The sequence below is a fragment of the Petaurus breviceps genome, unplaced genomic scaffold (assembly GCF_028583685.1).
Source record: "Petaurus breviceps papuanus isolate PSGF00001 unplaced genomic scaffold, PetGlider_PUasm1.0 551, whole genome shotgun sequence".
NCBI classification, from domain to species: Eukaryota; Metazoa; Chordata; class Mammalia; order Diprotodontia; family Petauridae; genus Petaurus; species Petaurus breviceps.
In genome coordinates this window covers 24,546,438-24,570,689 of record NW_027186372.1, presented here as the reverse complement: position 1 = coordinate 24,570,689, position 24,252 = coordinate 24,546,438, and the positions used below count along the sequence as shown (strand labels likewise).

The window sequence follows — 24,252 nt, the reverse complement described above, 5'->3', positions numbered from 1 at the left end:
AGATGGCACAAGGATTGGAAGTCTAATATTTCTTCAAAGAGCAATGGAATGTAATCCACTGGTTAGAAGTTTCCATGGAGTTAATTAGCAAGTGTATGTGAATACCATGATGCAATAGCGCTCCAAAATGGTCAGTCCCCAAATTATAAATCAGTCATGAACAGGGGCCTCCCTCCACATTGACTCATGGATGCAGTAGGGCTATCTTCTTTGTGGGTCATCATGGACACATGCAGGTCTGGCTGTTGCCAGAAGAGGGCAGCAGTACACTTTGCATACCAATTTGCATCCCAAATTAGCAACAGCCCAAAAGAACATCAAACAAAGACAAAGAGTGTCTCAAGCTGCCCTAATTGTGAGATTCATCTATTTCTTCCTTCTTAACACGTCAAAGACAGTCTGAATAACCTGGAACATGGACCTCTGGAGTAATGCTGCCCTTAGGAGCATCTGAAATAGAAATAAACACACAACCCGGAGCTGTCATCACAGACAGGAAGTAACTTTAATTAAATATCGTGAAAGTTGAAAAGTTTTTACAGCTTGAATTTCTGCAAAAAAATTATAACAATCTCTACAGTAGTTAGTTTCTCTAACAATAGAACTGTACAGTGTGTGTCTATTCAAAAAAGTTTTGATAAGAAGGTGAAAGGTTAGTAGATTTAGAGATGACTTGTTTTAATTAACCTGCATCCTAGTACAACTGTGAGGCCGGGGTATCTGTTACGCAATCCAGTCATTGAGAAGCTGCATTATTCCTTTTTTTTTCTTTTTTCCAAACTGAAATTAGAATTGTCTTTTCTTTATTTTCCACTTAAAGCCATATTCTGTATTTAAGGGGAATCTTTTACCTTGTAAAAGGAGTTTTGTGTGGTGGGAAGCAGGGCAAAGGGCCTGAACTTCCCATCATCCAATCCCTATAAATAGCGGCAACAAAACACCAAGTGTACACATCTTACAGGCTCTTTGGATTTTGAAGAAAAGGTCTAAGCATACTGCACATGGCTGACAGATGGGCGCAGTCTGTCGTTGCTGTCCGAAGGGGGCTCCCCCCCTAGGCTGAGTGAGGGTTCACAAACAGCTCAGGGGCTCACCAGACAAAATATGGCTTTAAATCATGTACATCTCCAGGCCAGCGCTTACCAAGTGAATGAGGACAACCTTTCTGAGTACCGAGAAGCTAAGCGTCAATGTCGCTTACATTTTCCAGTTCTTTTTAAAAATTTTATTTTTCTTTCTCACCATGGGAAAAAAAAAAAAAACTGCCTTCTTCCCCTCCTTCCCCACCCTGGATTCCCTCCCCTCCCCCGAACCCCATAAAAATCGCACTCTGACAGTCTAGTGGAAACCATTGCAAAATCCATACAGGGGGCATGCACAGTTGCAGCATTGTTGTAAATGATTTCTTGTAAAAAGTTACATTGTCTTAAGGTAACAAAACAGTTCTTTTGTGCTTTTCAATTCTTTTTTTTTTCTTAGAATGTTAGTGATGATTGACAGTTCTGGTGCACAGTACAATGTACAAGTGAAATGAATATGATTTGCATTGTTAAGGCATCCAATCTGCTGGTTTATATTTATGTGAAAGACAGAGGAAATATACAAGCAGACATAAGAAAGAAAGTATTTTCATTGATTTCTATGAAGTTTCTCCCCAAATTTAATGCACAAAATGCGTCACTCCAAAGGGGAGAGATTCCATGCATATTAATAGAGTAAAACAGCATTAGGTTTTTTTTTTTGTAAGCTTCCAAAGCAAAGGATACATTTTCTTAAATCTACAGAACTAAATGCTACAAGAATAATATGCTACTTTTTTGCCATATATTGGAAAAAACTTCTTAACTTACAAATAATACAAAAATAGACAATGGCTTTTGGGTTGAAATAAAAAAATGGAAGCAGGGTTTAAAACAATACTAAAAATAACTATAAATGAAGTGTTCAAAAATCACATTGAAACAGCTAATACAACTGTAGGTGACCAAACAAATCAGCACTTTTCACATAGCAAACATACACAATAAAATAAACAGAGGGGCAGGGAGGGAAAAGGGAAAAAGCAATGTACAAATTCCAAAGATAAATACATTATTTATATGGATATTTTACAAAATCCCCTTTAAAACAAAAAAAAAGCTTTTTTTAATTAATTTTGCAAGTATGTGCAAGCTAAAGGTAGTGAGCTCTCTTTGCAAAATATGCAGTAAAATCTTTTGTGATATTGAAAAACTGTCTTAAGACATTAAAATGTATAAATAGAACAACAACTTTGGCAAAAAATCACAAAAAATCTACAGTATTTATAACTACATACAAAAACACAACAGCAAAGAAAAATATCAGGTAAATGCATCCTCAGAACTTTGCTGCATCTTTGACTCTTAATTTTTAAGAACACTTCCCAGATAATGATAGCAAAATTCCTGTAGAACAAAAAGCTATGGTTTGGAGGTTTCAGCCTTTGATCGTTCCCCCTCCCGCCCCCCTCCCAGTTTCACTTTTCCGTTTACTATTTATTCCAAAGCACTTAACCTGTTGCTTAATCTATTATGTTACAAACAGTAAGGGTCGACTAATACAGGAGCTATCTGAGTGGGACATGGGTGAAATTCCTGCATTGCACCTTTTGTCAGTTCCTTGCAATGATGCGAAGTCGGCCTATGAGAAGAGTCAATTGCTATACTTTTTTTTTTTCCCTTTTAAATGGAGGGGTAGAGGGCAGATTTTGGCTTGAAAACACAGGAACGTGTTGTCTAGAGTCTTATGCCTGGACCCTGTTCCATGAATTCTCAAAGGAGATTTTTACATGAATACAGACTATTACACCAAACTCTCTGGAGGCCACTGACTTCAGAAGACTCTGATATATTAGCAAAAGAGAATGGCAGCAGGTTTCAATATGCAGTTTCAGCAATCTATCTAGAGGCACTGAATTTTTGGAGTGGAAGAGAAAGATGTGATCATTTAAGTCGCTTAACTTTCCAGGTTGCATTTATTTACATGATTACTTAAGACAATGATACAAAAAAGAGATCAATAAGCTTGTACTCCTATGGGGTGACAGGTTAAGTTAGATACTGAAAATGCACTGTATGAGCAAACTACCACTTGATATGCATTTAAGGCGTAAGAGCCGACCCTTAGTCTTCTAGAAAACTCTAACTGGCATTCCTATTCTGTCCCATACAAGCTTTTTATTTTTTTTAACTTTTTTTTGTAAATGTCACTGCTTCATTCTCCCTTTACACAGCTTTAAAAACATCATAAATTAAAACATGGAGTCTTATTTATAGTGTCCCTCATATATAGCTTTACGGTTTATAAAAGACAAATGATTGTTGAGTTAAGCTTTAAAAAAAAAAAAGTGGATTTTTTTTATCAACACAGAATAAATATATCTCCCAAATACTTGGGATGTACAACTTTAACCAACACCCTGCACTTGCAGATTCCTTCCAATTTCAGTATTTGCAAGGTCGGTGATTTTGTTTGTTTAAAAATCTGCAGTTATTGTGATTCCTCTTAAAAAGGCCTGAGTTAAAAGTTCCACTCTGGGACTTGTATCAGATTTCTCTCTGTAGCAGGATCCAACCTCTTCATTAATAAAATTCTTCAAGGCAATTCTTTCACATGGGAGGGACTATCATGCCAGATATAGCTGTTGAAAGAAAAGGGGGGAAAAAGGAGTCAATGTTGTTGAATGCAGATTTCTCACTGGGAGGAGAAAAACACAATATGGGATTGAGTGTGCTCATCTGTTCTGTAATTTGATTTTGTTATAAAACAGGGATTGTATTTTTTTTATCAACACATATATTTTATATATGTGTGTGTAACAAAATAACTAAACACTTCTCCAAATCTGATTTCAATTTTAAAACATAGCTGGAAAGTTACATAGTTTGAATGCCACTGGGAAAGCTGAGACCTAAAACTCTGCAAAATATAGAGAGAATTTTCATTAAGTTAGTAACTCTTTTCTCTCTCCTCCTCCCGCCCCCAGGAGGATGGCCGAACATAATCCCATCTGCCAGCAGTTTACACAGAAAGCTAGGGTGTTTTGCATTCTGCAGACACAAACACTAGGGGTATCTGGCTGTAAACAATTCTTTGGTTAGTTCATTTCTGTGCCCATGTCTGGGAAGAGAGAGAGAGATCCCTAGCTTCAGTCTGTATTATACATTGTGGATAAAAAAAATTTTCTGTCTGTGAAGGAAAGAAAAGGAGAGGAGGAAAAGGTCAGTGTTATGGGCCTCCCAAAAAAGATGATGTCTTCCACATTGAGGCAGTGGTTCAAACTGAGTGTCTGGAGCCTAGCTTGACTCCTAGAAAACATCGAATCAAGAGGAGAGAAGGCAAAGCCTAGAAGGTTACTGGAAGACTCCATGAAGTAGGAGTCAAGAGGCCTGAGTCTTAGTCTCAGCTAATGTGACCTTTCGTATGTTACCTAATTTCTCTGGACTTCAGTTTTCTCATCTATAAAATGGTATTTTGGATTGAATGATCTCTTTAGTGCTATGATCCTATAAAGACTAACTGGACAGTCCAAAGATTTAAGAGAAGATTCTGGAAGATAGAAAGACAGGGGTCTTAGGCTGAGCCACCAAACATTCTTGGTAAGCTTGGTCAACTTGTCTGGATCCCTGTTTCCTTACCTGTCAAATGGGGATACTACAGTGCTACCTATTTCTCAGGGTTCTGTAATGGCCATATGAGATCATGCATGTGAAAGAACTTGGAAAATCTGTAAAGCACTATACAAATGTAAGGAGTTATTACTGGGACGGGACTAGGGGGAGGAAGAGCTGATTGCAACCAAGTAAATAATCACAAGCACATGGATCTTGTGTTTAAAAGAAATCTGGGGATGAGGACTAGTTTCCTTACCTAGGGAATTCTGAGAACAGGCAACATCTTTGACCAGCAGAGGTAGGTACCTTCTCTGAAGACAAGTGTAGAGAAGGGCCTAGCACACTGTGAAGTTAAGTGATTTTCCCAGGGTCACAGAGTCAGTAGAAATATATTATAGGAAGAACTTGAACCCAGATCTTCTTTACTCCAAGGCCAGCTTGCAACTATCCACTATGCAACACTTTCAGAAAGAAATATAGTGGGGCATCCAGGTGGCACAGTGAGTAAGAGCACTGGCCCGGATTCGGGAGACCCAGGTTCGGTTCCAGCCTCAGATACTTAACACCCACACAAAATAACTGGCCATGTAACCTTGAGCAAGTTACTTAACCCCAATTGCTTTAAAAAAAAAAAAAGAAATATAGCATATACTTAAAACATTTTCCCCTTAGAATTGAATTAAATTAGCCATTTCTAAGTAAGTTATGATGGGGAAGATTACAGTTGATCAGAAATGATGGGCAGTTGTTGACACAGTTGACCCCATGAAAGGAGGCACAGTGAAGGGATTTCTGGGACAGAGGGCTAGAGGACAACCAAAAAAAGAAAAAAGAGTCGCTATTTCAATTTTCTTTGAGACTCCTACATTTAAAGAAAGGATTGTTCCCAGAAAGTTACCCTCTCCATCTCCTAGCCCTCTTGGCCAAAATGTGATATCACTGAATTTTTTTTTAAACAGCTCAAGTAAAATTGGGGCTGAGTGTAGTTCAGTCAGGTTCAGGCTCTCAAGCTTTCCTTCCCCACCCCCAAGACATTTTAAAGTAAAAAAAAAAATGTATTTTGTCAAACACTTTTTCCGTTAATTTTTAAACCCATCTGTATTTTCAGGGAAATTGAATCCACATGTTTCTGATTCATTTACACGTAAATCATCCAAATGTTGTTTTGCAAGAACTGTTTGCAATCCAACAACTCCTGGAGTCTTTTTCATAAGCCTTCCTAAGCCTTTTTTCTTAGAAACAGGAAGTGGTCTCTTGCCAAGAGCAGACCAACTTAAACCCCCAAAGGTTTGAGTCCAGTTTGAAACCCAGACCCCCCAAGATTCAAGAGGGTCTTAGATTTGATTGAATCTGAGAATTCAACTGTTATAAAGCCTGGTGAAAAGAATCGCAATTCCCAAAATAAATGGAAGTTTCTAATGTCACATCTAACCATGCCATGTACTTTGTTCAGAAGACCCTTATCCCATCGTATGTACACTACATGGTATTTTTGAAATTTGTTCCCTATCCTCACTATTGAAATGGGTCCAGGCACCTTAAAGTTACTTCTCATGTGAAGCTAGTCTAAGGTTAGATTGACGGCCAACATCTTGGATGTCTTGGGTATTTTTAACACTGAAAATCTACTCTAGAAAGGTTTATATTAATATGAGGTCCCAGGTCTACATACATGTATCTACATGGCTTACTCTGACTCCATCAACCCAGTGCAGAACAAGCAGGGATTTGACAAATATCTAACTAATGGAATAGAAGTAATAGAAATAGCCAAAACACATAATTTAGGCCAAAGAGACAGAGAGAGATCATGTTTAGATAACCATGTATTCCAAGCCCCAAAGTAGGTTTTGGGGACTGAACTATATGTTTTAAATATCTCTGCTAACAAAATCAGGGTCTCCAGGGATGTTAGCAATTATCTAATCCAACTCCCTCATTTTATTAGACAAAACTCCATTTGAATTTTGTCTACACAGTATAGAAAATGAAGTTAATTGAAACTTGTCGATATAAAGTGGAATTGGGTATCAAGTTAATCTGCCTTGGATCCCATTTTAAAGTGTTTTCATTTTTCTACCAAAGGACAAAAAGGCAACCAAAGGTAATATATCTGCAAAATAGCAAGGCTCCATGGATATATTTGCAATCATATATTCTTTTGTCTGCCACAGCACTACAATTTAATACTGTCTGTGATGGGGTTAGATGTACATAATTAAAACATTTGATATTGTTGCCATCACTTTCATTTATTGGTGACCACTCAGGACATAAGGCTTACATGAGGACACAAAATCCAGTGGTGCTATCATCTCAAAAATGTAACAATGGAAGGCATGTTGGATTGGAGTCAGAGGGACAAAGTTCAAATACTGACTGTACTTATCATGTGACCAAAGCTTAATGGATTGAGTCCCCTATGGAATGGTCTTTGGAGATACAGTGGTCCAGAAAGTTGTAATATTTGTAGCAAAGCCAGCATTGCAGATGGCAAGAAGATGGCCTGGGTGGAATGTGAAATAGGGCAGGAGTCACAAGCCCTTGAAGCTCATGCATACATCAAATTTATCCCCTCTTCATTTCTCCTAAACTACTTGCTATTCTTTGGATTTGGCCTTCCACCTCCTTTGTCCATAAATCTCTACACAGGATCTCCTCCATGCCTCTCTCACCTCTTTATCTTGGAATAGAGAAGCAAGTCTCAATATCTCTGGGTCTCATTTTTCTCATCTAAAAAATGAAAGCTTGGACTGGATACTCTTGATCCCTTCCTAATCTAGAACTGATCCTATTATCTCCCTATATGTGGGTACTTTCTCTAGGAGGAATTTAATTCGATTAACAAGCCCATATTATCGAGCGCTGACTCCATGTGCAGCACCATGGCAGGCCCTAGAAATACAAAGACAAAAATAAAAAAAGGTTTTGCCTTCAAGAACTTACATATTTAAAAATAAAAGAATCACATTCTTTATATATATGTTGTCAGTCAGCCAGTCCTTGAAAAATAATTGTATTAAAACCTAATGGATAATGAGGTAAACATTTTCCATGCTAGCAATAGTAACAAAACGTCAAGCAAAATTTATTAAAACTGAATGTATACTCAAACAACATTGTACTTAAAAAGTTGTAATGTACTTTTTAAAAGGACTTATATGGTATTGGGAGATACAATGTGCAAACAGACAAGTAAATGTGAGACAATTTGAGAAAAGTGAGTCCTCATAACAAGGGAATCAGAAAAGGTGATAGAACCTAGGCTGAATTTAGAAGGACGTCCTCTATTCCAGGATAAAGAGGTGAGAGGCAATGAAGGAGATACTGTGCAAAGATATATGGGCAAAGAGGTGGAGGGCCAAATCCAGAGAACAGCAAGTAGTTCAGGAGAAATGAAGAGGGGGTAAATTTGGTGAATGCATGAGCTTCCAGTGCTTGTGAGTCCTACCCTATTTTGCATTCCACCTTGGCCATCTTCTTGCCATCTGCCCTGCTGGCTTTACTACAAATATTATAACTCTCTGGACCACTGTATCTCCAAAAACCATTCCATAGGGCACTTACTCCATTTAGCTTTGGAATTACCCAGTCACCTCCCCACCATTCCTGTCCCAACTGGTGAGTTTAAGAGCCCAAACTCATATGTCCCCATCCTATTCAGGCACCTCCAGTCAGGCTTCACCCTCTGTCACAGCCATCATTTGCCTTGCAGTTTTTCATGCCCTCCCCCTTTCTACTTCTTCCTTTGATAACAATAGATTTCATAGTCATTGCTATTAGAAAGGACACATCGGTAGACTTCCAAATGACTCTACTCACCATATCTGTGGTTGCTAAATCAAAATGTTCCTCCCAGACAACCATTCTGCTATGTACATTGTTTCCCTTTATTAAGAGCATGAGCTCCTAGAGGCAGAAACTGTCTTTTGTATGTGGCTTTAACATACTGCTTAGGGGAGAGTAAGTATTTAATAAATGCTTCATTCATTCAAAGTAAGGCTGGTGTCAGATTTCCAAGTGCTTTAACTACCGACTAGAAACATTTGTATTCTATCCTGGCCCAGTGGTGGGGAACCTATGGCCTCAAGGCCATACGTGGCCCTCTAGGTCCACAAGTATAGCCCTTCGACTGAATCCAAACTTCACAGAACAAATCCCCTTAATAAAAGGATTTGTTCTGTAAAATGTGGATGTACTAAGGACCTAGAAGGCCACTTGTGGCCTCGAGGTCACAGGTTCCCCATCCTTATCTTAGAGACAATAAGTTGCTATGTAATATTCTTAAACACAAGTACGGCATTGTCAGAGTTTATCATTAGGATGATTATTTTGGCAGTTGTTTGGAAAATGGATTGAAGAGGGGAAAGAAAAAGAAGAAGGTTGATCACTGCAAGAGTCTAGATAATAGGTGATATGGCCCTGACCTAGGATGACGTACACATGAATGGAGAGAAAGGGACAGATATTGTAGAAGGATGGTAGTGGCATTAGCAATTTAGTTTGAAATCCACTACAATTTAACTTAATGATTGTTGTGGTCATTTATTAAGAACCGTGTCAAAGTAGAAAGATTTGCAGATTAGTGGGAACTGGGGAAATGACAGAATGTTTTCTTCCCAGACACCACCATATATATAAGAATCAAGAAAAAAATTAAAAAGCCATAAAACTTGCTACTTGTTTGCACAACTTTCTGTGGATTAAGAGTTAGGGTTGGGACTTTGTGAGGTAACAAAATGGAAAATGGAGAGGACTGACATTCATGAAGTTTGCTTTGAATCACCCTATTTTTTTCAAATTATATATGTGCTATTTTTGTTGATGTGATGAAGATCACACTATGGAAAGATTTTTTTCTGATCTGTCACTAGAACAGGGCTTAGGATCCCAGGAGAACACTAAATTCATTGTCTACAAGCCACATTGTGCCTTGTGATTGGTCACAAAACCAGTATCTTCAGCCAAGGAGGAAGAAGACAAAATCCCATGGAAAAATGGAATTACAAGTCATGAGAATGTTGCTTCCAGCTCTTTCACCTGAGAAGGCAGACCACCCAAGGAAGCTTATAGTCAAGATTTAGGAAGGACATCGTCTAAGTGAATACCATTGGTAATAAGATCCCTGGGCATCTTTTCCTTCTCTGATGTTAAGAGACAAGACTAAAATATCCTAAAGAAGGGAAATTTTTTTGAAGGAGAATAAAAACTACAGTAATTTAGACTGAAGAAGAGAGTATCAATTTATGAAAAGTTAGAATTTTTTTAAAGAAATGCCACTATAGGATTTTGAAGAATACACAGTAACTGGGATTAAACTCACAAAGTGATTTAGGGAGGTTAAGGACCACATTGGTTTGAAAAAAGAACTTCTTTACTATAGGTCAAACCTCTAAAAAAAAGAAATGCATTTCAGAAAAGAATATAAGTTGGAATAAAATGAAAACAAAACCAATTTAACCTAAAAGGCAATATATTCACATTTTATACAAGTCAGATTTGGTATGAAATGTGCTCTCTATTCAGACCAATATAGTAAACATGAATGATAGTTTACTAGACTGTTAGATATGCTATAAATATGATTTACTGAGATTTTAGTAAGGCATTTGAAAAAGTTGTTTGTGCTATTCTTAAGGTCAGAATGAAGAGAGGTTGGTTAGAAATAATACAGTTAGGTAAAATTGGAACTGGTTGGCCAGACCCAAAGAGTGGTCAACAAGGAAAGATGTCTCTAGTGGAATGTAGTAGTGATCTGTGCTTTTCCCTGTTCTGTTTAACATTTTAATCAGTGACCTAAATGAAAGCCTAGAGGGAGTATGCTTATTAAATTTGAAGAAGACCCAAAGCTAGTAGGAATAGCTCACATGCTAGAGGATGGAATCAGGATGTAAAACATTCTTGAAAACTGATACATTGAGTAAGATCCAATACGATGTTTAATGTTAATAAATATAAATTCTTGAATTCAAGTTAAAAAAATCACCCAGAGATATGCCTAGATAATGGTTCACCTGAAAAAAAAAATATCTGGGGGGTTGGTGGACTGAAGGCTCAAGATTTCTGATTGGGGGGAGTGGCTAGGTGGTACAGTGAATAGAGCAGCAGCCCTGGAGTCAAGAGGACCTGAGTTCAAATCCGGCCTCAGACACTTATTTACTAGCTGTGTGACCTTGTGCAAGTCACTTAACCCCAATTTTCCTGCCTTCCCCCTTCCAAAAAAGCAAATATTAAAAAAAAAAGATTATTGATTTGACAGCAAAAGACACTATTGCAATCATAGGCTGCATTGAGAGAGTTGGGGTCCAGGATGAGTCATGTATGGAATATTCAGTTGAGATGCATGGGTCAGACTAGAGGAATGATATTGATAAATTGGAAAGAATTTAAATGACTATGAACCCAGCATGGTAAAGGGTCACAAAATCAGAACATATTGAGATCTGCTGAAGGACCTAGGAATCTTTAACCTTTAGAAAACTTGGTGGGGGGTGGGAGCATGAGAACTGTTTTCCAATATCTGAAGGGCTATCATATGAAAAAGGAATTAGATGGGGCGGCTAGGTGGCACGGTGAATAGAGCACTGGCCCTGGAGTCAGGAGGACCTGAGTTCAAATCTGGCCTCAGACACTTAACACAAAAACTAGCCGTGTGACCTTGGGCAAGTCACTTAACCCCAATTTCCCTCCAAAAAAAAAAGCTAATAATAAAACAAAAAAAAAGAAAAAGGGATTAGACTTGTTTGCTTGAACTTGTTTATAGAACTATGAGAAATGGACAGAAACACAAAAGCATTTTTCTGGCTTGAAATAAAAGAAGAAAAAAAATCTTTCTAATAATTAAGCCTAAGTGTAATGGACTGATGTAAGAAATTAATGAGTTCCCTCATACAAAATCTGAATGATTTCTGGTTTGGAAAGTTCTAGAAAAGGTTGGGATAGATGCACTCTGAAAGGTCCCTTCTAATTTAGAGATTCTGTGATTTGCAAATAGCACAGCCATTGTCTATTATTGTTATTTTTTAAATAATTAAATAAAAAGTAGAAGAAAAGGTCAAGATGTTTTCTGGACCCGTCAAAACTGGGTTGGTCATGGGGTCAGCCTGTCTGTGTAAGCCTTTTCTTTAGTCATTTCACTAAGATTTTCTCAACAATAATCTTAGTTATGAATTCCAGGGATCCATTCAGTTCTAATGTTAAAGTCTAGCCCAATTTTTTAAAACTTGTAATCACTTTTCTTGCTGTCCCTTGGGCTTGGTGCTCTGGCCCAAAAACTGATTCACCGTCCCCCCACTCCCACGTGAATCCAGGCCTAGTTGGAACCATGGCCAACAAAGACTACAGCAACTTGGACTTCTTAGTTCTGAAAGGTAGCGTTATGTTTTACTTTCCCTCCATGCACCACCACTTAGCTGTCAATTAAAAGTCTTGTTATATTTTGTTTCTGACGTCAGATCAGTTTTTAACAAGGCCTGTGATTGATAGCTCAAGAATGGTAGATTTCCACTTCCCGTGGTAGATTTCTGCTTTCCATATATTATATTATTATTCAAACTCCTTACAACTGACTTTAGTTTAAGGATTATACTCCCCTGGTCTGCTAGTTTGAAAGTACACTAAGTACAATGTTGAGTTATTTTTAGCGATCAGTTAAAACAGAGAGTCAGGCTTTTATGAATGGATTCATTCTCCTCTGTGGATGTATGCATTTTATATCATGAATAATACTGTCTAAAACATCACTTCAGAGTCAGTTTTTTTTTCCACCCCTTTAAGAAAATTGACTAACTGAAATGAATCAGGAAGGACCTTGACCAGCATAGTGGCTTGAGCAATGAATGGTAGTCAGGGATGACTTCAACATGACAGTGGGCAAAAGGCAGTATAGGGTAATAGGGAAAGAACTAAAAGAGATGAACTTCTCCCCAAACTGACTAAACACAGAACACTGGTCAAGTCATTGACTTTCTTTGAGCCACTGTTTCTTCATCTACAGGATGGAGATAATAATGCTTGTATGTACTACTGCTTCACAGGGTTGTGATAAAAGCATTTTGTAAACTGTAAAGCAATAGATCAACAATAAATTTATGCATATATGTGTGTATATCTATACATACATGTACATATACATACACATGTATATATGCATGTATATGTGTATATATATTTAAAAACACATTTCAATAGAAATGGCTTCCTTTGTAATCATATGTATTTTATTTTACGCATTTAAAAAAATTTATGCATTTAAAAATTAAAAAATAAAAAATCATTTTGATCCCAAGACTGCCAAAGGGCTCCATGACATGCAAAAAAAGAAGAAGAATCTCTACACTGGATGAATATGGAACATTGCTACAAAGGTAGCAAAAGTTAGAGCTTTGGGAGTAGATATTACTCCTGGAGTAAAATCCAGTTGAGAATTACACTCACTCCCACCTGTTGTTTTTTTCAACAAAACAAGCTAAAGCTTCCTGTTGAGAATAAATTATTCTAATTGTAAAATCGCCATATTATATAATTATTCTATGATTAATATATTCTCATTAAATAATAATTGATCACATTAATGAACCACAGATTTACTAAAGCCTAGAACATCATAAGTACTTAATAAGGGCTTGTTGATTAATCAAAAAGCACATTTATATCATCTAGCTGACAGGTTGGGAACTTACAGCCTTGAGGCCACATGTGACCCTCTAGGTCTTCAAGTGTGGCCCTTTGACTGAATCCAAACTTCACAGAACAAATCCCCTTAATAAAAGGATTTATTCTGTACAAGTTGGACTCGATCAAAAAGCCACACTTGAGGACCTAGGAGGCCACATGTGGCCTCAAGGTTGCAGGTTCCCCACCCCTGATAGCACTTTAAAGTTTACAAAACACTTTTTCTACTACCACTGATAAGGCAAGGGTTGCTAACCCAAGTGTACATAAGAAGAAGCAGTTTCAGGAAAATTTCCCACAGGGAACCTGACTCAGGGCAGAAGTAGTTAGCTTGGTTCCACCTTCGAATCCTAATTTAAGGGTCATCTCAAAATGTATGCAGGTTTTTCTTTGAGTGATCTGAAGACTAAAAGGCAGGCAGTGGGAGACAAATGAAAAGAATGAAATGGACACATTGGCCCCTAGAAGTCTCTTTACTTCCTTCATAAGCTTCACCTCAATTTTCTGTGGCAGGTTTGAAACAGAAAAGACTTGGGCGGCTCAGATGGTTGTCACAAGTGGTGGGCTTTCTATGAAAACAGTCAAGTCCAACCAAAATCAGAGTCTAAACCTGACCATGATAATACCAGTGTTCGTAATAAACCAAGAACACCTAGAGCCAAGAGACCTCTGTTCGTCTGTAATAGTAACACATTAGCTCCAGTCCCCTCCCGAGTGAGGAGGGTTCTGTACATGTAGATTGTGATAAAGGCAAAAGGAAGGGAAGATTGAGTGACGTACTTCAGGAGAAGGCCAGTCCCTGGAGAGACCCTGCAGTGGAGTACTTGCTAGAGTCCACAAAAGACTGGTCTGATAATGACGACAACAGGGAATAAGAGAGGAGAAAAGAAAAAGGATGGTATTAGTAAAGGAAATAGAATTTTTGAACAAAATACTTGAATCTGAACTTACAAGTGGCATCTTCCATTAGCAGCATTAGTGGAGTTAGACCCAGATAAGGCTGCTATTTGGGCAGTACCAGAGGGATGGGGTAAGGACATAGTAAAGGTGGTTAATGCTTAAAGGAACGGAGGAGGGAAGAGAGGGAGACACAAGGGATGGGTCACTTTGGCAACAATTAAAGGGTGGGTCCAGGGCCTGTAAGCTCAGTGCCTCTAAGGTTAAGAGGGTAGGGCCAGCCCCACCATGGAGCCCACTTACCTTGCAGGCTGTTCCCATTGGTGCTGGTGCAGGTAGGAGGTGGGGAAGTCTGTGGTCTCACAACTGGAGCAAAAGCACTCTTCTGTTTCACTGCTGAGACCATGTTGGCTGGTGAGAAAGAGAAGATCCCAGAGGAACTGCTACAGTTAGAGGGGAGGCTTGTAGAGGAGGCCATGGTCGGACTTGATGGCACGACTGAAAAAATGGGGAAAAAATACCTTTATTGGGAATTTTGAGGTCCTCAGGGCAGTTTTAGTTATGGTCATGATTCAGTTCTGAATTCTTCCCATGCTCCCCTCACCTCCACCTATGGCCACCTTTTCTTCTTTGCCTGATCTGACTTTTTATATACATGGTCCAGTTTTCCCAAGTGGATGGCAACTCTTTGAGAGTAGGGACTGTGATTTCTTAACAATTAAGAAATATTTCATGAACACCTGCTTATTTGCCAGATTCTGTGGGAGATATAGAAGTAGGTATTTCATTAAGCTTTTTGTATCCCTCACAGTACTAGTAGAGTGCTTATATATAATAAATATTCAATGTATTTGTTGATTTGTAAGAAATATCATGGGGTAGCTGGGTGGCACAGCGAGTAGAGTGCCGGCCCTGGAGTCAGGAGGACCTGAGTTTGGATCTGGCCTCAGACACTTAACATGCACACACACACACACACACACACACACACACACACACACACACACACACACACACAAACCCTAGCCGTGTGACCTTGGGCATGTTACTTAACCCCAATTGCCCTCCAAAAAAAAGCAAAAAAAAAAAAGAAATATCACTATGTGTATATATAATATTTATGTGTATATAGCTATGTATTATATATAGATACACATACACATGCATATAGACATGAGTGTATATATTACATATTTACATGTATACACATATGTAAGTGTGTGTAAACATACATATGAATAGAATAGTGACTAGATCTGAGTTTTCATTGATACAAGGAACTATGTCCAACCAGAAGAGGAAACTCCTTCTTCCAATGCAGCCTGTCACCACTGTTATATATAGTCTTGGTTGCCCAGAGCCCTGATATGTTCACTGACTTGCCCTGGGTCACACAGCCAGTAGATGTCAGAAATGGGACTGTAATCCAAGCACTTCTGGTTTTGAGGCCAGCTCTCTATCCACTATACCACACTGCCCTTCTTATAAGTGTGTACATACATACACAGAAAGGCATGTGCATGTGTACACACATAATACCATGATATTTAAGTACTGTCTGGTACTCAGGATCAGTATGATGACTAATGATGGGAAAACTTTGGCAGTACTAGGGGGAGAGAATATTAGCTGACCAGGAGACCTGAGAAAGTTGAGACAGATGTATATTCTCCACCAGCCAAGATCTCCTTTAGACTTGGTCTTTAATCTTTTGGCACTAGTGATTTAGCTCTTGTTTACTTCAATAAACACATCTTCTCCAGAGAGTCCTGCCATCCCACACACAACTTGATTTTCTCCCTGCTGAGAGACTATCTTCAATCTTTTCTCCATATGCCATCTGTTCACTCTCTTCCATCTCTAGTGGACCGATGGGCACCAGCACTTTGACTTCTAGCTGCACAATTTGAAATTTTAAGCCTCTGAGCCAAATCCCAGAAAAAGTTCCCTTACTCATTGCTAATTGCAAAAGAAAACACTTTTTCCATAGATGGTCCATAATGCAGAGGCATTACATGGGCTGTTTGGCTAATATATATATCTGAGCCTAAGGCTTTGGTAAGTTTACAGAAGTAGGAATTGATCACTTTATGTCACCCGACCTTCATGATACAGTTGAAAAGGGGACAGAGGCTTTGCAGAATTGGTCCCTCAACTCTTCACTTGCAGACCCTGATTGATTTTAGGCAATTTCCAAAGCCCAAATGTGAGAGTATCAGGTACTTCTGCAGCAGGGAAACAGAGCTGTCTCCAGAATTTTCACAGATATATTTTCTAAACTGTATTTTTCTTTTAATGAGGGTAGCATTTTTATACCTCTCCAAGGATTTATAAATGTGAAAATGCGCTCAATAATAATCCCCATTTAAATTGCAAAATTCCTGTACTGGAGGTTTGATTTTTAAATATACGTAGATTTGAAGTCCCGCTGTTTCACTGAAGAAGGCAATTAATCTCTTTGGCAAATGTGATCATTATATGTGTTTAGAGGTGGGGAATCTAAAGGAAGGAGGGGTGAAATATAGTCAAACAGTTCCATTTGTTACAATATTATTGGTTATCAGACACCACACCAGAAAGAGCATTCACTAGTGGAAAGTCTTGCCTTATTTATTTATTTTTTTAAATCCCATTTGGAATTTTTCAACATGAGTGGCTTATGAATAATTAAATGTTATAGAGGAAAAATCTCAAATCATTTGGGCTTTCTTTTATTATTTTATTTGCATTTATGCAGATAAAATCGTCCCATCTGAGTGCCTATTTGAGAATCTGATACTATATTTGTGAACACTGAGGAAATCAATTAATGGAAATTAAATGTTGAAAGTTTCACAGTCTGACAGATACAATCTTAGGCTGAAGTCACTTGGTGTCTGCAAGTACTCAGGAAGGCTGAGCAATCAAAGTGCCTAAATTGAATTGCTACTATACAGCAATTAGTTTATTGATTTAATTAAGAATGCCACCTTTTAATTTTCAGGTCATGATTGAAACATTTTCTGATTGAATGGATTAGGTATTAGTGAAATGATAGGTCTACCAGGGACAACCTTCTGATGGATCAAAATAAAAAGGAAGAGGTGTGAAGGCTGACCTCGAACAGTAACTCTTTGGTAGACATAGTTCTAGGAATAGGTTTCTTCGGTAGTTTCAATGCCCAGGAAGTATCTCGTTCTACACCCATAAAGCCTCACTACACTAGATGAGGAATCCAAGAATTCAGCCCTAGAGAAAAGTGCCTTGGCAATAGAAGAACAAATTAACTCTCTCTCTTTCTGTCTTGAAATCTAAAAAAATAAAAAAAGAAGAAAAAGAAACTTCCTCTATTGGATTCATGCTCAAGTGTCCACTGGGGGTTGTCAAATTATGATAAATTATTAACCTAGTACACACACACACACACACACACACATATATGTATGTATATATCACTTTTTAATTTAAGAAAAAGAAAATGATCTCAAACATGCCCAAATCATTATTGCTAAATAGACTGCGTTAGATGCACATTTCTTCTATACACAGCTTCAAAGCTAAGGTATTTTAGCAAGATTTTTGACATCAAAACAATACTCCTTGCAGTATGAACTTGCCATAGTATTCTTAAATCTCCCCAAAGATCCTGAGATTGTATAAACATAGTACTTTTATTTAGAAATGCATGCTTTTAAAGTTGTGGCCTAGGGTACTGTACTTGGAGGCAAGTATAAGCTTCCTCAATAACTGCACAACTTTGAGAAAATTACTTAGATTTCAGTTTCTTCATCTGCAAAATGAGAGATCTGGACTAAAGGTCTGCAATTCTATCTAAGATAAAGATGATATAAAGATCTGAAGAATTATACGTCTGTGATTTATTTATCTAAAAATCATTGAAGTTGAACTTCATTCTCATCTGGACAAGGTAGTAAAGAAAATAATCCACATTTCTTTTTATTTAATTCTTATTTATCTCCCCAAGTGAAACTAAGTTTAAACAAAAATCAGGGACAGAGTGAAAACTGAGGGAAGGCACGTTCTTGGCTTTAGCTGGTTAAAGAGTCTTGACAGAAGGGTTTACATCATGGATGACTTTACTTGTGTATCCATCAGCTTGGGAGCACAGAGTAGTACCCAGGCTGAGCTTCTGAGGTCTAAAAGAGAAGCTAACTATTGAGCAGCCGAGTGAATTTCCGGTTCCATTTAGTGAAAATGTGCAGAAATGTAGAACACTACTTACTGGCATAGGGAGAGTTGGCAGCTGAGCCATTGAGGAAGGTTGGGGATCCACCTAAGTTAGACATTCCGGCATTGCCATATCCATTCATACTTGTGGTGACAGAGTTATAGTTGGTCTGTTGTGGGGTGGTGCTAGGCACATACCCATGTGGTGATACGCTGCTTGAATTTCGAGTGAAACCTGGGAATAGAGAAAATCCAGAATAGGGGAAGGATTTAAGTGGGTGATACCTTTGGGTGAGATAAGAAAAGGAGGATCTTCTTATTCCCCCTTTCCAATTCTCGCCTTCAACCCAGTGGGTAGAGGGCTGACAATCATATACATGGTTTTTTTTTGTCACTAGCTGTGTGATTAAAACGGGAAGCAAGAAAAAGATACATCCTTGGGATATCATAAATACTTAGGACTGAAGGAAGTAGAAAAACAAGTTCTATAAATTATGGGTTTGCCACAGAAATAAATTGCAGTTTAAGGGTTGTACCCTGAAGCTAACAGGTTTCTCTTCCATTGGCAGGAGTTGATGCTGTCCCTTGGCCCTTGGGACTTTAATTCTGGCCTCCTTTGCTATCTGTCACCTATATTTTTATGTGACAGTCAAAAACATAGAAAATTCACACTTCCATGCCAGTTTCGAGTCCTCACCAGTAGTGGTAACAAAAAAACTAGGTTATAACACAACACAAACAAAAGCTGGGAATGTCATATGGAGAAATTGTTGTTTGAAAGGATAATTAGGAAAGAAGAGAAGAGGAGGGGGAGAGGACATAGAGGAGACAGGATGTGGGTAGTAGATATTCCTGACCCTGATTGGTAGCTTGTGAAGCTTCTGAGACATTCACCGCCAGTTGTCCACTGAATGAATTAACTCCCATCATTCCGGCATGAACAGAAGTGTTAGCAAGGGCAGGAAGCTGGTTGTGGTTACGAGGAACGCTGTACAGTGCCTCTGCAATATCAGCTGCCCTCTTCAGTATGATTTCCTAAAAGATCAAATGAATGTTCAAATTATTTCCCCTGGCATGGAAGCATTTATCTTACTGACGCTGGGAACGAGCACATTGTGAAAACACAGCACATAGAGTGCTAGACTCAGAGTCTAGAAGACCTGAATTCAAATCCTGCCTCAGATACTTGTGTGCCCCTGGGCAAGTCACTTAAGCTTCCTCAGCCTCAATTTTCTCATGTGTAAAATAGGGGTGATAGCAGTACAGGGTGATTGTAATGATCAATTGAGTTAACATATGAAAAACATTTTGTCAACCTTTGAAATGCAATTTATTTGGTAGCTATTTTAGACAAGTTACAGCCTATTGGTACTTGACTGTGAGTGTTAAGGAGGCAGTAAAGTATAATAGATAGAATTTTAGACTTGGAAAAAAGACCTGGGTTCAAGTCCTACTTCTGATGCTTATATAACCAAAGCCAAGTCACCTCATTTTTTGAGTCTGAGTTTCTTAATCTATATATTCAGAATAATATCTGCAGAACCTACCTTCTGAAGTTATTGTGAGGTTCAAGTGAGATGATAAATATAAAATACTATGAAAACTTTAAAGTCTTGTAAAAATATCAACAATGTCAAGAAATAGTAACGGTTCACACCCAGGTTTTCCGACACCAAACCCAATATTGTTGGTGCTACTTCATGCAATAATAGCAGCCAAGCTACTGCATCCCTCTGAGGGGTAGTGCTAGACACTCATTCAAAGGGCACAAGGAAGAAACTAGCTTCCTTCCAGAGTCAGGAAGAGCTGGATCTTCTGTAGACTAAACAACGATGGTCCAAACAAGCAGAGGACACTGGACAAGAATGATTATCCCTTTTAGGACAAAAGTACCAGCCCATTTGCCCACTGTCCCCAACTTTTCTTAGAAGCATGAGTGAAATAAAACCACATTAAGATAACTCCATTCACTTATCTAAAATACTTCTCTACTTTTTCATGGAAGTCCTTTTCAATCTGAGGTAAATAATCAGGGGAGGCAATAAAAGATTTATAAAAAGAGAAGAATTGAATCATCCTGTACTGTAACATGAACTACACAGTCTCTAAACTTGTTCATGCTCTTTCCCCACCCACTTTCTCAATAGTGCATTAAGATTTATATTCTCAGACTCTTTAATGGAAAATCAAGGAATCCTTACCTGGTTATTGTGGGGCATACCATAGAGAGCCTCCACCAGATCAGCAGCTCGTTTGAGTATTACTTCCTGCCAATAGAAAAACAGATATATTCCTTTGAGTGAAGCAAAGATAATAGTGAAGGGACTTTGCTTTAATCTTTTCATAAAGTTGCATTCCCCCAGACTCATTTCCAGGGAAGTCCTCTAACAGAACTGCTTTGGGAAGGACCTCCAGAATGGTGTTAAATCACGACTTTATCCCTGTTCACATATACACTTAATCGAGTCAAAAGGTGAGCGTCATTGGGGCTGCAAGATAAAATACATCAGTCAATTGTCTGCCATCTGCAGGCTAAAGCACTCATACGTTTATTGCAGAATACAATTCTGAGGTCATTTACTAGATTACCACAATCGATGCCATTCAGTGCATGTTATGAATCCCTAAAATGTGTTTATTTTGCACTTAATTGCTTATTCCAGGAACTGTGACCTTATCAGACAGGTCATTTTCAAGAGATTTCCAATCAATCTTCAGCTACTGGAAACATGTAGCATTAAACTACTTTTGTTTATCTTTCTTGTATGTCAGAGCCATGATATAAGAGTGCCCAGAAGTAAATCCACATGATAAAGGAATGCAATCCTTCCTCTTTTCTAAACAGTCTTAAAGCATAATTCTTCCTACCCCCAAATCCTCAAGTTCACTTTAAGCCAGTTTTCAAAGCTGGCCCTACCTTTTTTATAATGATCAAAATTTCACTAATATCTTGTCATTCTTTTACCACTGTCCTTATGGAAATCTCCAAAATGTTTTGTTTTGTTTTACTTCCCATACTCCATCGACACATCTAGCTTAATATTATCTTCTGTCTGCTTTTAAGTGCATAAGAAACTAAATTTTAAAATCACAAGGAAAAAAATGCTGGCAACAAGGTAGAAAATGTTGTGTTGGAGTTTTTTGTTTGTTTGTTTAATAATCCAAAGAGATTAGTACCATCCACACTCTGCCCAGATATTCTGAACGTTTGGACACTTTTTTTGCAATAAACTTCTGCAAGTCAATTCACTCTTTATATAATGCATAAAGAACAAATAAAAAAGAAATTAATTTACCAAGAGGTATATACATTGCAAAGAATCACAAATGCACAGCAAGAATGTTGAAAATAATTTACAATAAGATGTGTTGGGTTTAGGCTGTGCAAAGTTTTTTAAAAGTGCAACTTTAAATATTTTCCACACTAGATATTCTACACAGAAAAGGAACCACGATGCTCAGTTGTCATATATCGTAGACTCTGATCAGAAAATAGGGATATAATTGCATTCATTTCGCTGTCACCATAGGCTCTTCAAAAATCCTTGAAAAACTCTTGAAATGACAAGCTTTTAGATCCATATTAGCATTTTTCCAATTTTAAATTCTCTATAATATAAGATAAAATAGTTGTCATACTGCAGTAACTACTTATGACATATATAATGTCCTAAATTCAAAAATGAGATGGAGGGGTTTGGAGTTCTCAATAAACATTTATGCTTGCCTTAAGCTGCTCTAGCCCACTTCACAAAACACATTTCAGTTATTCTTCACACATGAAGTCAAATGCATTATATAATCAATGGGTTTTGAATCAATACACCTGAAATAATTTTTTTAATGTTAAAGGCAGGTTACCAGAGAATTTGCTTTTCCTTTTTGTTTTTTTTTTTTTGTTGTTGTTGTGGCATTTGACCACACTGGTTAATAATTCACTATGGGTATGGATGCACTAAACCCTATCCCCATATCAAGTGTGGTCTGTGATGCTTTCACAGAGCTCTCCCAAATGCTACTGCCTTATCTGACTCCTAGGAAAGATTAAAACAAAACAGCATGAATTTAGTTTATTTGTTCATATCTGGCTTTTCTAGCTCTCTGGACATCTATTTTTTTCAAATAAATATTTCTGCTGCTATTTAGCCTTTCATAAATGTTTGCATTGTTTTCTCCTTTTACTCTTTGGAAAAGCAATGTACTTCTGGTTTGACTAAATAACAACAGTATATCTGTTAGAACCTGAACTTATGAAAAGGGTTCCTTCTTATGATAGAATCCATGCTAGTAACTTAAACAATGGCTCTTCTCTTAAGTTCTCTACATTGAATCCACAACTAGGGAATAGATAAGTTCATCCTAACAGCTCTGAGATACACGGCAGTAGGAAATGCACCCTACTATCAGGGCACAAGATGCTATCCAATGTTATGGTTTTATTGCTGAAAGGTGTTTTTTTTTAAGTTATGGAAACCAGAAAAAAATTAAATTAATTGTTAAGAAATTTGAGTTCTTCACTTCCATTTTATCAATTGAACATGAAAATTTCCAGTTTTTTTTATTAAAGTTCTTAACAGTAGGAGCTTTTGCTGGTTCATGATGCTTAAAGCATATTTCTCATTCAATACATATTACACAACCAGGTCATCAACAGAGCATCAGCTGAAGCCAGCAAGCAGCCTTAAGCAGAGAGAGCCTACATATGTCTTGCTGAGAGCCCTACCTTAAAATAATATTTTAAAATGGGTAGGATATCCTTCACTGAAATATTAACTTTGGGATTTGAGGGAGAGTCTAAATTGGTCTCAGATTCACCAAAGTTATTCTGGTGATATTAGTTATTTCTAGCTTATAGAAAAGAGAGAGGAGCTCCTAAGCCTTCTATGAGTTAGTGCAATGGACCTTGCAAGGTGCTTGGATTGCGATGACCAGAAAATTGCTCTCACCTCCATGTCATTACGCTCCCAGTGAACTAGCCCCAGAGCGTGTTTGTGTTCGGGATCTAATATATTGCCTTTCAATCAGAGCTGAGAGCCACTGAACACACAGACAGAACATGACGAGCAGGTCAGGAAAGCAATAAAGATTTTACAGAGCTGTCCAAGGTGCTAAATTTACTCAATAATGGGTTTGGCACCATAGTGTTAACCTCTCATTTACTACCAGTTTGAGGGACTAAATTGAAGTAGCTGACTTCATTTACCTTGAAATGTATATTTTATGACATTATGTAAGTAGATTGAAAGGGCACTGCAGTTTTAACAATTTAAAGGCTAAAGCATGTTTAAGATGAAACTTGAATATTTATTGTATATTGCACTTAAAGTATATAGAATGTTAAAATGTATTGATTAAATTTGTAAAAGGTATTATAAAAATGACAGGTAATAAAAAAGATGTATGCCTTTTAAAATCAAATTGATACTGTATGCTATCTCTACTATGGTCATGAGTGTAATTTTTTTGTAGTTTTATATGGTAATTTGAGAATATCTGTAATTTCACATTGGAAAATGATTGAGCCTGCGATGTTAGAAAAGAAATTTCCCAGAAGGGAAGAGTTAGGTGTCTCATATAATCTTTTGTCTCTGAAATTATTCCTAAACTCTTATTTTTTGGCATTAAGAGGAAAGAATATAAAAAATTCTTCTATATTTATGTGCAATTTCAATATTTCTGAAAAGAATACTTGACTAACACTAATATTTAATTTGTGTAGGCATTTACTTTCCAAGATATTTTCTTCTTTTAAAAGAAACATTAACCAAGTCTTTCTGTTAATATAATTCAAAGCATGAAAGTAAAGATTGCTCCAAAACACTTACTCTTCTCAATCTCTCTCTCTCTCTCTCTCTCTCTCTCTCTCTCTCTCTCTCTCTCT

General features: G+C 37.6%; 1 protein-coding gene across 5 annotated transcripts in view; it reads right to left on the bottom strand.

Moving 5' to 3' along the window:
• Positions 1–481: 481 nt before the first annotated feature.
• The window catches only part of EBF1 (EBF transcription factor 1), a 461,328-nt gene continuing 437,557 nt past the window's right edge, over positions 482–24,252 (bottom strand). For all 5 annotated transcript variants that reach the window (XM_069102477.1, XM_069102478.1, XM_069102479.1 and 2 more), the window contains 5 exons: positions 20,573–20,638; positions 19,229–19,406; positions 18,427–18,606; positions 14,508–14,702; positions 482–3,661 (listed from right to left, as the gene is read on the bottom strand). In XM_069102477.1, the coding sequence (XP_068958578.1) occupies positions 3,630–3,661; positions 14,508–14,702; positions 18,427–18,606; positions 19,229–19,406; positions 20,573–20,638 (651 nt within the window). In that variant the 3' untranslated portion in view covers positions 482–3,629. The remainder of the gene's footprint in view (positions 3,662–14,507; positions 14,703–18,426; positions 18,607–19,228; positions 19,407–20,572; positions 20,639–24,252) is intronic.